Genomic DNA, 15,430 nt, shown 5'->3' with positions numbered 1-15,430 from the left:
TCAATCCTATGCATACAAACATGTTGATCAAGCAAGCAAGTCCAAGTCAAAATACACTACTCCACTTCCATCTCTTCGGGACTCATCGTCTCTTGTACCTGCCCAAGAATTATCCATCAGTACTGATACCTAACAGAGACAGAGAATAGATGTAAAACTCACATTACTTTCCTCTAGTATCCCCGGTCGACTCTCAACGACCGCCTCATCTTCATCCTCTCTCTGAGTTTCTTCATAGTCATCCTCGGTCTCGGTTGAGACGAAAGAATCGGCCGTCGTCATTGAGTTAGGTACAATGGCAGGTCGTTTAGTGACTCCTGCACCAAACAACGTAGTTTGTTTGCCTGTCCCAGGGATTTCTCTACTTTTGCCCTTCAGCGGATTTTTCGTTTTCGCTGAGGCTATAAATTTGTTATCGTATTATCAGCACACGGTCAATCCTGGTGTATAATGGGAAAATACAATAGATCGATTGAGGATAATTCACCTTTCGAGACGCCACTCGAATTTATATCATCTACCCTATCGAAGAAACTGGTCGACTTCACTTGATCTAAAGGTTTGGAGCCTGTAGCAGGTCTAGCAAAAGGGTTGGATCCAGCTGGTTTTTTCGCGAATGGGTTCTTGGGTGCGGCGTCTAAGGTGTCGTTGATATTTATCAGCTCATGACTTCGATGTATCGAGGTACAAGGACAATGTTCAACTCACTGGCAGCAGGGAAAGGATATTCTTCACCTTTCTTCTTACTCTGCGGTACAGCAAATCCTTCATTCTCCGCATCATCCAACTTTCTACGTTTAGCTATCGGCGAGACGGATCCTCCATCATCACCGTTCTCCAGTGCAGGTGTGATCGATTCACTCTCATCTCCTGGAGTTTCAGGTATATAGGTATCCCTAGGAGCAGAAGATACAGGCGTAGCATCCCTATTGACCCCTCCAAATGATCTTCTAGCATTTGCCGTACGTGGAGCGAAATCCGATGTAAATCCTTTAGAGCTCGTTCCATTGGCGATAGAAGAGGACGGTACAGGTGTAGGTGAAGGAGCATGTGTATATTCTGATATCCTAGGTTTATTCCTTTTCTCCCTCTTCCTCCTTTCTTTCTCTGTCTTGACTCCTACAATTCTCTCTTGCAATCCCGGTAAATGGTAGAATGCAGCTACTTTAGCTGCTGCCTCTATAGTTCCTGGATTATGCATTAATCTAGCTACGTCCAATGCTCTCTGGAGGTTATCGGCTTTACAAGCGATCTGGACCAGTTGGAGATACTCTTTATCGAGCGCGACCTCTTTCTCCTTGATGAGGTATTCGGCATCGGGATCGGAGGAGTCAGTGAAGGAAGATAGTGCAAGATGACCGCGGACCAGGCTATAATGAAGAAACATGAATCAGCTTTGTCAGGAAGCAAAGAGTTTAAAGGTAGCTGAAATGGACATACCTTTCTTCGAGTTTACCTTGTTGATTATCCAAATTCAAGAGTGGCATATGCATCTCCACCTCCTGTATCAACGGACGAGGGAACCAAGGTTCTTTCTCCGAGCCCTATGTGCATCAATACCATCAGCTTGTTTCCATCTCTGAAACGCCAAGATCTAGCTGAGTACACACCTTCAGAATTATGCAGGAGAAATGAGTTGATGTCGCTCCTACAGGCCAGTAATTCTCCTGTCTACCTTCCTTCTTCATTGACGTTGCATCAAACAAAGGCACCCATCTCGCTTGTCCTGGTCTTCGATGTCTATCGAGAGTCGAGAGTAGCCCTGCGGAATCGTAGATGGCAGGAACCTGTGATGCAGTACCAGAATCAGTAAAAGTTGTTACCGCTATCTCAATGTTGAACAAACACTCACCCCATCCGAGGTAAATCCAAGCCATTTCAATGTCACTTTCTGTGGTAGAGGTACCCTTCCTTCCTGTATGATCTCGAACGTATCCAGATCCATGAGAGAGTATCGCAGATTCTGGCGACCTGTTCACTCGCGGGTTTGAGTCAGCTGATATGCATGGGATTCCCTCATGTCCAGCTGAGACTTACCGTCCAAACTTGTACCTCCTTCTCTGTGAACCACCATCACCTTATCCTTCCCAGCCGCCATCGATACGACATCCTCGCCCAATCTCCAGACATACCTCTGCAATCCACTTGCAGTGAGGAACCTCACATATCCTTTACTAGTGGCTACAATGACACTTCCCATTCCACCTTCAGCACTGGACCCACCTCCAGCTGCAAGCGCAATGGCATCTTCTCCAGGTAAGAGCGATATTGACCAATCACTCTGAGAAGCCCATGAATCGTACGGTCTATAGTAGACTGTCGAAGGTGAATCTACTGCAGATTTCGATGCGTAGACTATGCCTTGTTCACCCAGTGATGCGATAGTATACTTGTTGTGATCTTGGAAATGATATCCTCTCCTGGCTGATTTATCGTGAAATTCTACATTGACGACATTATGTGTTTCTTGATCAGTCACGTCGATTACTCCGATCATGTTGAATGCTAATTTTAGAATCAGCTCAAGTCATCCGACAGCACGAAGGCGAGAACTGACCAAGGTAGCGTTTTTTGCTCTTGAACTCTGTACTTCCGGGTGTGAAAGGTGCTTGCGCCTTTGTAACATTCACTGAACAGCCAACGTCAGCTTATCAGTACACCTATACACAGCTTAGCTGGACCTACCGACTTCCGTCCTTCCATTGCCCCATTTCCTCTCCTCATCATCTTTCCCATAACCCGCAGGAGCACCATCATCGTCATTCACAATCCATCCATCATCGCCAAAGAGGTCATCTTCATTTTCATCCAGATCTTCCCCTTTTTCTTCCATATCCACCTCGTTGTCATCTCCAAACTCATCGTCCAACAATTTATCCAATTTCTTAGCTTCTTCCTTCTCTGTGCTGTACGGGTTAGGTAAATTCGATGGAATAGGGTTTGACCAACGGTGAAAAGATCCGTCCAATGATGTATACGCGATGAGATTTGATTTAGGCGAGAAACATAAACCAGATACGGCCCCTTCCTGGTTGGTATATTTGGCTACGACTTGACGAGTATCGGTCGCCCAGATGTATATGGTGTTGGAAGATGATGAGGCGAGGTATTTCCCATTAGGGGACCAAGCGAGTTCTCCAACGGGCTGAATGATCATATAAGCTTGCGAACAGTACTGGTTCAAAGACCCAGACTTACTAATTTAGGTCCATCGTGTGAGAAGGTGGTCTGCTTGGTCCATCCTTCTCTACTTATTATACCGATATCTACCAAAAGTCTAATTCATCAGCTCCCATTTTCATCCGATTTCACAGCTGACATACCGTTCGTCCTTGTAGGTACAGCGAAGTAGTTGCCTGTAGGATGCCACGAAGCGTAGCAGGAGGTAGTCGATCTGCCCGCCATATACTGTCAGCTTAACTCATGTCCTTGGTGTACCTCGATAGGAAGCTCACTCAGATTCGCTAGATCCTATCACACCTTCCATGATTTTCAAGCAGAGTGGGGCACTTCCAGTGGTATCATACACCTTCAATTTGCCATCACATGATGCGGTAGTCTGATCATTGCAAGTGCATCAGCTGACATTCTTTCTTAGCATAATAGAAGAGCTATATAGCTAATTCACCAAGTATTTGCCTGTCGGATCCCATGTGGCCGATCTCACTGATTTGTTATTATCAGATAAGAGTGATACTCGAGTCGTGTCTTGCACATTCACAATCTTCACTAACAGATCACTACAGTCGTACGGAACACCCAGATCAGCTTTATCCTCATGAGCTGGCTGAGCGAGGCAGCTGGTAGAAGCGAGTGATAGATCACTTACTCGCTACAGACTGCAACCCTTTCACCTGCGTTATCTACACTAACCCATCTGATTGGTACGCCCGAACTTCTGGTTAAGAAACCCGTAAATTCATTTTGAGGGTACGAGAATATTCGAGCTATGTTATCTTCTGAAGCTGTGATGAGGTTGTTTCGCTATCACATCAAACCGAGTATCAGCTTGTTTCCTGCAAGACACTACAGAGATAGCTGACAAAGTGAACTTACAGAACAAGTCAGAGAGGTGACGGCGTCGGTATGGTTATCGTGGAAACCAGGTTCAGAATCTGGTTGATCTGCTTTATGTATTCTTACTAAACAATCTGATCCACCTGTGAATATCGTTCTACAGTCATACCGCTTGTCAGCTTAGAGCTCTCACGGAGGAGAGCAAGGTGCCAGCTGAACTTACGCTCCATCCGGTGAGAAGCATACTCTTGTCACACCGCTCAGATGACATGGTATGGACGTGATCTGGTCTGCGGAAGCTTCTACCATCTTGATTGATTCTCTCAACCTGTACCAGAGATGTTTGAAGTGGTCAGTCAAAGTCCAAAACCACAAGTAATGTTCTTGGTCCAACTCGACGTTCACGAGTGATTTTCTGAACAAAAGACGCGACGCGTCAAATGCAAGCCAACCTACTAGCACTGCAAAGATGAGGAATGATAACGCTCGTTATCTTGACACGTGGGAGATAGCTCTGTAACACCACGTCACGATAGATTTTCCGTGAGCAAGGTCTTCGGGGTATAGCTTGAATTTCGAACAGTAGACAGTCTCAGGATATTCATTCATGTATATTCAACTCCAATCTTGCTCGTTATCTTCATCTACTCTTCAAGTTGTCAAGCCAGGCAAGATGTCATTCACATCCATCGTACCACGAATGGCCTCTCGACGAGTCACTCAGATACATCGAGTATCCATATCTCAATTCTCATCTTCCTCTACCTCTTCAGCCGCCGCCTCATCCTCATCTCAACCGAAACCCAAATCGAAATCATCGAAAGGTTAGTTATATCCCTGTCTGTATCAGGAATAGTGTCAACAGTATCTATATCTATATTATTATTCTAGGGAGCAATACTGATGATGAATCATTATAGTCGTATCGTCCGTACCAGCAGGAACGAAACTCACAGGTCTATCAATACTGAAAGATAAACCCGATCCAGTCGCATTGGAAGATGACGAGTATCCGCCATGGTTATGGACGTTACTAGAGGACACATCAAAAGCTCATAAGGCTGCCGAGAATCAGGTGGAATTGCATAAAGAGGGGGATAAGGGATTTGATGTGAATAAGGAGAAGAGGAAGTTGAAGAATCTGTAAGTAGCTCTTATTATCTTCTTCTCTAACAGTATGTTCGAACAATATGGATCATGTCACTTGAATGGACGTGTATGATCCAGTGTTTTGACAATTATATGCTGATTACATTTTTCTGATGCTGAATAGGAATAGGGAAAAGATCAAAGCTTCGAACTACTTGAAATCAACTACATAGTTCATACTCCATCAAGTATCATTATCGTCCAAGAGTATTTCACGCTCGTGGCATCATGGATTGTCGTGCTGATGAATTCCATGTCGGAAGGATCATCTCAAATGTGGATATGTGAAAAGTTCATGCTCAACGGGAAAAGACGATCACTTTAACTCATCACTTTCCAAACGATGGGATGAGCGATAGTTTTAGTCCATTATGATACTAGAAATACATGTCTCCCATTAAACCTATAATACATCTCATGTCCACCCTCCACTGGGTATACCGATCCTAGCTGCCAACTGTCTATACTGTTCTGTAGCCAGCGCGGACGTCCTAGCCCAGAGGATCGTGAGAGCTACGATTAAGAAAAGGAGATTGGCCGTCTACGCAGATAACAATTTAATGGTGTTAGCATCTTTCCAAATCATGTACACGGGTCTTTTATGAGGTTCTCTTCGATGGTGTTTGATAGATTTATGACCTACTACAAACTCCCAGAAATCCTGTCTTTCCTTCCTCACAACCTTCCCACAGGCTTCCCAAGCAGGTACTTCCCCTACGTGATTCCCATTCTTGGCTTCTTCAGCTGAGGAAGAAGGTATGCAATGTAATAATCTTCTATTACCGAATGGGAAGCAGAATGGTTGATCAAGCTGAAACAGCGTAAAACGTAATGGTCAGCTTAGTCCTGTAAGTTCGACTCTGATATACCACGATATCAGGATATGAAATATCAATGTCATAGGGGTGACTATGATGTTATATGGTATCGATCGGACTCACCTCATCCCTTGGACATGGCTCACACTCTCCAAATGGCCTACAAACTAAATCGCCAGCGGGATGAGCGACATACTCAGGTTTAGTTGGTTTAGGTCTTGATTTTGTGCTTGAGCTCGATTCAGCTCGCTTAATTTCTAACTGGAATGATCGAGGAATGTAGACTGGTCGTGTTTCTGGTGATGCCAAGATGGGAGGGGCGCATAGTAAGAAGGTAAATAGGACAAATAGGACGATGGGTCTGGACAGGAAGGTATTGATCAGCCCATCGAAAGAATCGCTCGAAACATTGATCAGCTGACTTACATGAACTGGGGAGCGGCAGAGCGATGCCGCAGTATCATCTTTTCTTTTTGGATTGACCCCAAGATGCATGAATAGATGACAGGTAGCGCGTTCAGAAGATCAACATCATCAACATAACCAACAGGTCAGACGCATTGAACCCCGGGTGGATGAGGATTACGTGGCATTGTTTGGGTGTCTGTTATCACTCGTCATGGCACTGTCGCGTCCCCCTCAGACTATGATGCATCTCGTCCACATTCATACATTCATCGATGCACTGAATCAATCCATCTCATACAAGCATCCATAACGGTTGAACATATCTTCTTACCCTACTCCATTGCATCCATCGAAAAAGCATTCAAAGACACTTCAGGACAAAAGCCAACTCTCTGTGTAGACACTAATTTCCATTATATTGGATACTTCGATCCCTACACCATCCTCCAACATGGCCGTGGCAACTCAGAAGATGCCCAAGACACCTACCTCGGTCCCAGGGGGAAGTATCAAGGTGAGTGATCCGCTCATGATCATTCAACTATCGACTTCGACCTCCTCCTCTAGGCTTGTAGCTTACATTGCATGCACGATAGACATACTACCAGAACAAGATCGAAGCTGCCGAATTAGATATCACTAAGAAAACTCAGAATCTTAGACGTCTCGAAGCTCAACGAAATGCTTTGAACACCAGAGGTGAGCCAGGAATATCTCTGCTTCTGGTGATGTAGCTCGTCGACATACTGACTTGCGCTTTTACAACTTCAGTTCGTCTGCTAAGAGAAGAGTTGCAAGTACTTCAGGAACCTGGAAGTTACGTTGGTGAAGTCGTCAAAGTGATGGGTAAGAAGAAGGTATTGGTAAAAGTTCAACCTGAAGGAAAATATGGTGAGTCATCTCATCAAATCAATCATCCAGCTTGGTTTAGCCCCTCTTCGTTTTCTGAGGTAAACACCTAGCTGATCATTATATATCCTTTAGTTGTCGACTTCTCACCTGATATTCCCATTTCCGCACTTACCCCCAACATCCGAGTAGCTCTCCGAGCCGACTCCTACCTCCTTCATTCAATCTTACCTAACAAGATTGATCCATTGGTCTCTCTGATGATGGTGGAGAAAGTTCCCGACTCGACATATGAGATGGTCGGTGGTCTAGATAAGCAAATCAAAGAAATTAAAGAAGTCATCGAGTTACCTGTGAAACATCCTGAATTATTCGAATCATTAGGTATAGCTCAACCCAAAGGTGTATTACTCTATGGTCCTCCCGGTACAGGTAAGACCCTTCTGGCCCGAGCGGTAGCGCACCATACGGATTGTAGATTCATTAGAGTATCTGGATCGGAATTGGTACAGAAATATATAGGAGAAGGATCAAGGATGGTTAGAGAGTTGTTCGTGATGGCTAGGGAACATGCTCCGTCGATTATTTTCATGGATGAAATTGATTCGATAGGAAGTTCGAGAGGTGGTGAAGGTGGGGGAGGAGGTGATTCAGAAGTTCAAAGAACTATGATGGAATTGTTAAATCAACTGGACGGTTTTGAACCTACCAAGAATATCAAAGTGGGTAACAATCTCACTTTCACTCTACTTTTATCCCGTACAGGCGAACAGTCTGTTTGTCGTATAACACATCGAATTTAAGATATAGAAGCTGATCATTTGTATTGATGGAATATATAGGTCATCATGGCTACCAACCGAATAGATATACTCGATTCAGCTTTACTTCGACCAGGTCGTATCGATCGAAAGATTGAATTCCCGCCTCCCAACCCCGAAGCGAGAATTACAATTCTTAAAATACATTCTAGAAAGGTTAGCTAACACACTCCCCGCCACGATACAACGGAGGATAGAAGCTCACAGTCTGATGTTTGGTATTTGTAGATGTCATTACAACGAGGCATCAATTTCCGATCATTAGCTGAGAAGATGGGTCATTGTTCAGGTGCTGAAGTCAGAGGTATATGTACTGAGGCTGGTAAGTGTCTCGCATCTCTTGAATCAGCTGAACTCTCTGGAGATAGAAGACTTAGCTGACGAATTCTGTGGTGTGTCAGGTATGTACGCTTTAAGAGAAAGAAGACAATATGTCGGACAGGAAGATTTCGAAATGGCCGTTGCCAAGGTGTTGAAGAAGAATGCGGAGAGTAATATGAGTGTCAATAAGTTGTTCAGTTAAAACATCCAGTAGAAGAGACATGCATATATTGGAAATGAATGATATAGATAATTGCATCTATTTATCATATGTGCTAGATCCAATGTACTATACAATACCAAACGATGATCCCAATGGTGGAATGGTTGTACTGATCATACTTTCAATGGAGGTATAATTCTAATGACATCGTACTGATATCTGATCAATATCCACATTGGAACTTGTGCTTCGACTGATTATCGATATCTCATCTACTAGTATTAATGAAACCTTTCATTCCCCTAAACCACCCTTCAAATCCTAATTCTACTTGACCTCCTCCCCACTTCCTGCACCTACACCATCACCTTTCAACTCTATACTTCCTCCTGCACCTGTAGACCTATTCGCTTCTATCCTTATCCTCTCCAACTCCTCATCTGATATTATAGGATCCAGAGGATCAGGTGCGAAGGAGGTCATCGTTCGGATTACGAGGTCAAGCGAGGAGAGGAACGAGTTGGTGGAGAGACGGAGTAATCGGATCGTAGTGGTTGAGTATGTTCTATGCGAATCAAAAATGAAATTCATCAGATGTTATCAGTATAAGATATAATCAACATCTGGATCAATGATATAGGAAAAGATGATGATTGTGTAGATTCCACATCGGAATCGGAATGATGTCAGGTCAAAGTATGAAGATGAAGATAGTATTGGACAATTGTCTACTCACGCTATCAATGTATCTCCCTCAACATCCAACTCCCTATGAACAAACACCGCGTTCTGCTCTTTATCCACTTCCAGAGCCTTTTTCGCTATCTCGGCATGTTGAGGTGTATGAAATGGGATTTTCAATATTCTATTCGTTCAGACCGTTAGCTTTTTCAGTTGTTGTACATCAATCTGACAACTGTGTCAGCTCACGTTGTATGCCATCCTTCTCTTGCTCTTGGGTTGGAAGGTCCAGCGTGATCCTGTGTCGATGTCATCTTGCTTTGTGGTGAGGCTATGGTTGGTGTATATGTATATTGATTGATGCAGAGGTAGATGAAAGATTATCATAACTTTTGCAGTATGAGATCTTCCTCCACCGGAAATGAAAGTAGGAAATACGCGATCAATGCTACTCCGTTATCTCCCTCTTCCTCTTTCTCTTCCATCTGTTCATCTGTCCAAATACAAATCAACCCATCGTCCCTGGCTCGTTCTGCAGACCATTCACACCATCCCCTTCGTGTCAGAAAAGTATATACACAAAAGAAAACCGAAGTGGACACGCTATCCAACCAATATGATCAAGGTTAGTCATCGCTTCCTTCCTCCCTCTACCCCTTGCCACCTTATCCTCAATATGGAATGAAACGCTAATATACCACTGTACCTACGAACAATCACCTCTCAACACCTGAACCTCATTTTGCTTTCATATTCATGAATTTCATATCTGCAATATCTTTTCCATGTCGATGTTTCCATTCGACTCAACTCATACAGCTCTGGAGTGTTAAGAAAGATGAGGAAGCGGCCAACAAGAAAAAACCTCGTATGACAGCTGCTCAGCTGAGAGTGCAGAAGGGTATGTCAACCGTACCTCTACCAGACACTCGCAAAGTCTTTGCTCTTTTGCTCAGCGTGAGACCTGACAAATTGCTGATTCGCTTTTGTTTGACAGATCTTACCGAACTTGAACTTCCATCAACTATGACAACCCATTTCCCTGACCCAGCGGACGTATTGAATTTCACTCTGACGATAACTCCCGATGAAGGTATTTACAAAGGTGGTGTATTCAAATTCACTTTCAGCATAAGTGGGGGATATCCTCATGAACCACCTAAAGTTAGATGTACGCAGAAGGTGAGTTTGCCGAACCTCTAGGAGATTGGGTCAAGGGGATCAATCTTTGAGATACCCAATCTCGAAGGGGAAATCTTATATCTAAGAACGATAACGATCAATATGGCTGATCAATATATTTACATCCCAGATCTACCATCCTAATCTTGATTTGGAAGGAAACGTCTGTCTGTAAGTGATACAACCCTTGCAACCAAATCTCACATTTTTTGCCCTTGTTTGCTTGCTGACTTTAGATCTTCACTCCCACATCAGCAATATCCTCAGAGAAGATTGGAAACCCGTCTTGAACCTTTCATCAGTCATGATCGGTATTCAATATCTATTCCTTGAACCGTAAGCTCGATCAGCTTACCCTTACCTAACCACTTTGCACGCATAAAATACGCTGATACGGGAATGTTTCCTTGGTTTACAGTAATCCCGATGATCCACTTAACAAAGGTAAGTCCGCTCGACTCTCAATATCACATGTGAATATGATCGTTTACTGACTTATATGCGTTATGCCCCTACGAGCAGAAGCAGCAGAGGATCTCCGACGTAATCGAGAAGGTTTCATCCGAAATGTTCAGAACTCAATGAAGGGCGGTACAGTGAAAGGAGAAACTTTTGATAGAGTACTCAAGTAGCAGCATTTCATCTCGTGTAGTAATAGTAGGGAAGATGATTATTAGCATTATACATTAGATGCGTAACTATGTGTATCCCTTTGATTTATTTCTGGGATACCGAGATTGAATTGGAATAAGAAGAAAAGAAAGAATAATTGTATAAAGTCGTATTCATGCATCGGGTATAAGATATGCTGGATATATTCTCGCTCTGTTCTTTTATCTTCTAGTGACCATTTTGCTATATGTCATATCCTATATTTATGTGTGTTATATGCTGAGATGCAAACGATGGGGTAATTTTGTTTCAGTCAATATCCGCTCACTTCCCTCCCCTTCCTTTCAACCATTTCTTAAATTTGGCTAGAGCGTACCAGAAACTCTTGGTAAATCCAGCTGTGAATAGTCCTTTCACCGATTGACGAAGTGCAGGTGTATGAATGATATTTCGTAATTCTGTCCGATGCGGTTCACATTCCCAATCAGTATAAATCATCAACAGTTCAAGAAAATGTGATTTACCTGTTGATATAATCGAGTTAAATTTCGTATCTTGTACGATCTGCTTCAGAGCCTCTTTCTCATTCGTTCCAATAGCTTGATGAGGTTCGAAATGTTTGAACACCGATTGATGTAGGTTTGTAGGTAGGGAGTCGAACCGCTCGATATGATACTCTGATGAAGTGGGTTTCTGATATATCCCAAACCCAAAACAAATGGAATAAGCTGGATTGAATCACTTCATGCTTGTTGGTGAAAAGCCAGCTTACACATAACAATCCCTCTCCATCCCCTTTCCACCCATCCCTTTCAACATTCTTCTCACCTTCTACCCACCTTACACCCTTCTCTTCGAAGTACTTCCCGTACATTGCTCTAAACCCTTCTCTCGCTCCTGGACCACGTACGATATTCCTGATTTTCTGTGGATTCTCCCCACCGGGTATACCCATCCTTGGATCTCCCGAATAACTCAACCCAGCTATCTTCTCCCATAATTCATCTTCTGTGAATCTCTCTTCTCTTATCAATAGTAGCGCAAGTGATAGCGCAGACTGAAGATTCCTTTCTAACGCTTCTTGTAGCTGTGGAGTGGAGGGATGGATAAGGGATAAAGTAGGTTTATGTAATCTACCTGAAAGGTAGAATGTCTTCCACTGGGTTAGGTCGGTTATGAGAGAGGGAGTAGATATGATACCGTATTTTACTGACTGAAGTTACCGTTAGTATTTGACGATAATAGTGCATCTACAGATGGGAGCGACGGGTATAGGTTGGATGAACTGTGTGAAGTAAATCAACCAACTTACAATACCATTAATCTTTACATCAGTGACATACCATGCCCCCGCACCCCATCTCTCCTGTATGTGGGCTATACCCTTCGCACCCATTAGGCGGGCGTGTAGAGGATAATGTGTAGGGTTTTGACGTAGGTTGAGGGTATGAAAGTCAATTGGCGAGGGCGTTGATAACAACAGATCCGTGAGGGATGGTGGCTATTTCAACATTAAAGGCAATCGATCAAATTGATTCAGTATATATGGTCTCAACAGATATCAGTTTCTTAGATGAGCTTATATCTCCACTCACATCCCCTGGCTTTACTTGAGCCTGCTTCATCACTCCACTACCATATGCCACGGCCCAATCTATCGGAGCTTCGAAAGTATCTATTATAGGTCGGAGACGATCGTATGACGCTTGCTGATCTGGCGGTAAGATCTTCTTCTCTCTCCCATGATTGCTTGAGGAGTAGTAGCGTACGCTTAAACTAATCTTGACGCTGTTACAGGCATGCCGCTGTCTGGTTGAACGTATACAATTGTCGAATCGAAAACCGCTTCGAGGAGAAGGAACGGAAGCGCTGAGACCACTACGTGGGATGATCGCTGTGATCATCGGCCGACGGGAGCTTGCAGACAGTCTTGAGGCGCTGAATGCCATGGTCCTAACCGCTATCCTGACGTACTGGTCAATAATTATGCTCTCAGTATCAGACATTTATCTCGTCTTGATTCGTACTCGTTGACAGCAGGATGGAGCATGAAAGTGGAGGAAGAGGAAGAGCGAGGAGGGTGGGCGTGCCACATCCCAGTATTGCCGCTATACTGTGAACATAAAACGATATAACTCCGATAAGGCAGTCGCGAGGTTAGAAGCTGATCATGATCATGGTGGAATGTTGAATGTTGAATTGTTGAATGGTCGAGTTGTCTAAAAACATCATAAACACCCGCATAAGTCACCTTCATACGCGATATCAGCTCAGCATCATGTCATTCGGCTTCGGTGAGCTAGCATTTCTTTGAGAGCTGGAGAAACAAGCTCATCTGACTCTTGACCTTGTGTTAGGTGCTTCCGCTGCTAAACCAGCATTCGGCGGTTTCTCCACTCCCAACCCCCAAGCCTCAACTTCCAATACTGGTGGATCACTGTTCGGCTCAGCTCCTGCTCAACCTGCCAATCCATCGACATCGCTATTCGGATCGACCCAACAACCTCAGCAGCAGCAGCAGCCGGCCACTGGAGGGCTATTTGGATCAACCGCTAATCAGCCTGCGGGGACTACAGGAGGAACAGGTTTGTTTGGATCAACAGCTCCTCAGAACACGAATCAACCTTCCACAGGAGGATTGTTCGGATCAACCGCCCAACCACAGCAACAGCAGAGTAGTGGAGGAGGATTATTTGGTTCCACTTCTGCACCTGCACCTGCAAGTGGAGGATTGTTCGGTTCTACATCTGCTGCACCTGCACCAGCTGCTGGAGGAAGCTCGTTATTTGGTGCTGCCAAACCTGCTGGAACTGGATTATTCGGATCCACCACAACCGCTCAACCAGCTGCAGGAGGATCAGGGTTATTTGGACAGAGTACTAGTACTACTCAACCTTCTACCGGAGGTACAGGGTTATTTGGTTCGCTTGCCCAACCACAACAACAACAACAGCAGCAGCAGCAACAACAACAGGGAGGAAGCTCGTTATTCGGTGGATTCGGTCAACAATCACAAGCTCCTAAACCTGCTGGAGGATTGTTTGGTGGGTTTGGTACATCTACAACTACCCAACAACCCCAGCAACAACCTCAACAACAAGGATTGTTCGGATCTACCAACACCAATAATAACAATGCTTTCGGACAACAGAGCACGATGATGGGTGCTTCTACTTCCACGACGATAAATCCATTTGGAGTAAAGCAGGAACCAGATATAGAAACTAGGATAAAACAGATTCAGGGAGCTTGGGATAGTAATAGTCCGGATTGTCGTTTCAAGGTGAGTAATGAATTGTCTTACTTGTCATTATATACTGGGGGTGGACTGTGAAGGAAGGGATCGCATGAAATGTGAAAGCTGATATTCATTGCCTTTCTCAATAGTATTTCTTCTACAACGTCGTTGAGGAAGGAACGACGAGTCGGTATGGTAGACCAGCAGGTGCGAATGATGATGCCAAGTGGGCAAAGGCATTGAGGGATAATCCAGACCCCAATTGGTGAGTCAGCTGGGAAGCGCGTGCATTTTACCTCAGCTGATCTCCCTACGTCATCACTTAGTATGGTACCTGTATTAGCGACGGGCTGGGCAGATGTCAAGAAGCGAGAACAGCAACAGGAGAATCTGGCCAGTGTGCATCAGCAGCGAGTCAAGGTGGGTTTAGATCGTCATCAAATGGATTGACTCACAACTAACGAGGATTTTCGCATTGCAATTGCTAACCTTCCCACAACTTCGTAGGAATTGCAAGCGGCCCTTTCACACACTCGTCAAACGTCTCTATCCGCCTCTATCCGCTTATCAAACTTACAAGCTCAACAGACCCAGCTTCTCCATCGACTGATACACGTCGTATCTCAAACACCTCAGTATGTACCTATAATCCAATCCAGTGCATTCAAGCAGGAAGAAGCAGAGATGCAGAAACAGTTAGAATCAATCAAATCTGAATTAGAAGGTAAAGGTAAAAACTCAATTAGACCATCTTCTTCAATCTCCCTGAACAATAATGGTAGAAGTACACCAGTAGGTGTAAGTAAAGGAAGATTGTTAGGACAAGTTAATGAATTATGGGGACAATTGGAAGAGATTCGAAGAAAGAGGAAATTAAGAAATAACAATGGTGGTGGCGGATATGACGGAAATGGAGAAGCGTATCATAATTGGTTATCGGATGAAAAAGCTTTAGCGGAAGTAGCTGAGATTCTTTCGACTCAACAGATGGCTTTGCAGAAATTGAGTGGGTTGGTACATGAGGGATTGGAGGATACGGATGTTATGAGGCAGGGTTTGGGGATGATCAGTGGTAATGAAAGATGAGCCAAATGTTTTCTTTGTGAGAAAGTTGACGACTGGCGGTAAAGTATGGTATCAATACATTGTATAATGAGATGACATGATGTAA

At 44.1% G+C, this 15,430-nt stretch overlaps 8 protein-coding genes across 8 annotated transcripts; 4 read left to right on the top strand and 4 right to left on the bottom strand.

Moving 5' to 3' along the window:
• Nucleotides 1–56: 56 nt before the first annotated feature.
• Nucleotides 57–4,326, bottom strand: V865_005739 (uncharacterized protein; the record flags this gene model as incomplete). The annotated part of the gene is made up of 17 exons (XM_066229508.1): nt 57–98; nt 163–401; nt 488–637; nt 709–1,370; nt 1,441–1,544; nt 1,611–1,787; nt 1,853–1,971; nt 2,038–2,505; nt 2,558–2,629; nt 2,686–3,145; nt 3,199–3,266; nt 3,324–3,394; nt 3,456–3,559; nt 3,629–3,740; nt 3,830–3,984; nt 4,057–4,174; nt 4,241–4,326. 17 exons carry the CDS (start codon nt 4,324–4,326, stop codon nt 57–59), a joined length of 3,207 nt encoding a protein of 1,068 aa, XP_066085605.1.
• A 364-nt stretch (nt 4,327–4,690) lies between these two features.
• Nucleotides 4,691–5,339, top strand: V865_005738 (uncharacterized protein; the record flags this gene model as incomplete). The annotated part of the gene is made up of 3 exons (XM_066229507.1): nt 4,691–4,841; nt 4,938–5,160; nt 5,291–5,339. 3 exons carry the CDS (start codon nt 4,691–4,693, stop codon nt 5,337–5,339), a joined length of 423 nt encoding a protein of 140 aa, XP_066085604.1.
• Nucleotides 5,340–5,581: 242 nt separating this feature from the next.
• V865_005737 (uncharacterized protein) lies at nt 5,582–6,448 on the bottom strand (the record flags this gene model as incomplete). Its single annotated transcript, XM_066229506.1, has 4 exons — nt 5,582–5,707; nt 5,810–5,977; nt 6,108–6,345; nt 6,411–6,448. 4 exons carry the CDS (start codon nt 6,446–6,448, stop codon nt 5,582–5,584), a joined length of 570 nt encoding a protein of 189 aa, XP_066085603.1.
• A 395-nt stretch (nt 6,449–6,843) lies between these two features.
• V865_005736 (26S protease regulatory subunit 8) lies at nt 6,844–8,585 on the top strand (the record flags this gene model as incomplete). The annotated part of the gene is made up of 7 exons (XM_066229505.1): nt 6,844–6,906; nt 6,989–7,091; nt 7,164–7,283; nt 7,377–7,963; nt 8,084–8,218; nt 8,291–8,384; nt 8,464–8,585. 7 exons carry the CDS (start codon nt 6,844–6,846, stop codon nt 8,583–8,585), a joined length of 1,224 nt encoding a protein of 407 aa, XP_066085602.1.
• Nucleotides 8,586–8,873: 288 nt separating this feature from the next.
• On the bottom strand, nt 8,874–9,541 carry V865_005735 (uncharacterized protein; the record flags this gene model as incomplete). Its single annotated transcript, XM_066229504.1, has 3 exons — nt 8,874–9,111; nt 9,283–9,411; nt 9,477–9,541. The coding sequence occupies 3 exons, from the start codon at nt 9,539–9,541 to the stop codon at nt 8,874–8,876; spliced, it is 432 nt and encodes a 143-aa protein (XP_066085601.1).
• Nucleotides 9,542–9,843: 302 nt separating this feature from the next.
• Nucleotides 9,844–11,041, top strand: V865_005734 (uncharacterized protein; the record flags this gene model as incomplete). Its single annotated transcript, XM_066229503.1, has 7 exons — nt 9,844–9,852; nt 10,047–10,128; nt 10,225–10,409; nt 10,540–10,580; nt 10,665–10,745; nt 10,828–10,853; nt 10,932–11,041. The coding sequence occupies 7 exons, from the start codon at nt 9,844–9,846 to the stop codon at nt 11,039–11,041; spliced, it is 534 nt and encodes a 177-aa protein (XP_066085600.1).
• A 304-nt stretch (nt 11,042–11,345) lies between these two features.
• On the bottom strand, nt 11,346–12,970 carry V865_005733 (uncharacterized protein; the record flags this gene model as incomplete). Its single annotated transcript, XM_066229502.1, has 5 exons — nt 11,346–11,479; nt 11,546–11,714; nt 11,794–12,234; nt 12,334–12,522; nt 12,617–12,970. The coding sequence occupies 5 exons, from the start codon at nt 12,968–12,970 to the stop codon at nt 11,346–11,348; spliced, it is 1,287 nt and encodes a 428-aa protein (XP_066085599.1).
• Nucleotides 12,971–13,299: 329 nt separating this feature from the next.
• Nucleotides 13,300–15,345, top strand: V865_005732 (uncharacterized protein; the record flags this gene model as incomplete). Its single annotated transcript, XM_066229501.1, has 5 exons — nt 13,300–13,315; nt 13,379–14,304; nt 14,409–14,524; nt 14,586–14,679; nt 14,767–15,345. 5 exons carry the CDS (start codon nt 13,300–13,302, stop codon nt 15,343–15,345), a joined length of 1,731 nt encoding a protein of 576 aa, XP_066085598.1.
• Between the last annotated feature and the right edge of the window lie 85 nt (nt 15,346–15,430).

The sequence above is a fragment of the Kwoniella europaea genome, chromosome 1 (genome assembly GCF_036810445.1).
Source record: "Kwoniella europaea PYCC6329 chromosome 1, complete sequence".
In the NCBI taxonomy this organism is placed as follows: domain Eukaryota; kingdom Fungi; phylum Basidiomycota; class Tremellomycetes; order Tremellales; family Cryptococcaceae; genus Kwoniella; species Kwoniella europaea.
Note: the sequence above shows the minus strand (reverse complement) of the source record. Positions and strands in the feature narration are given on the sequence as shown.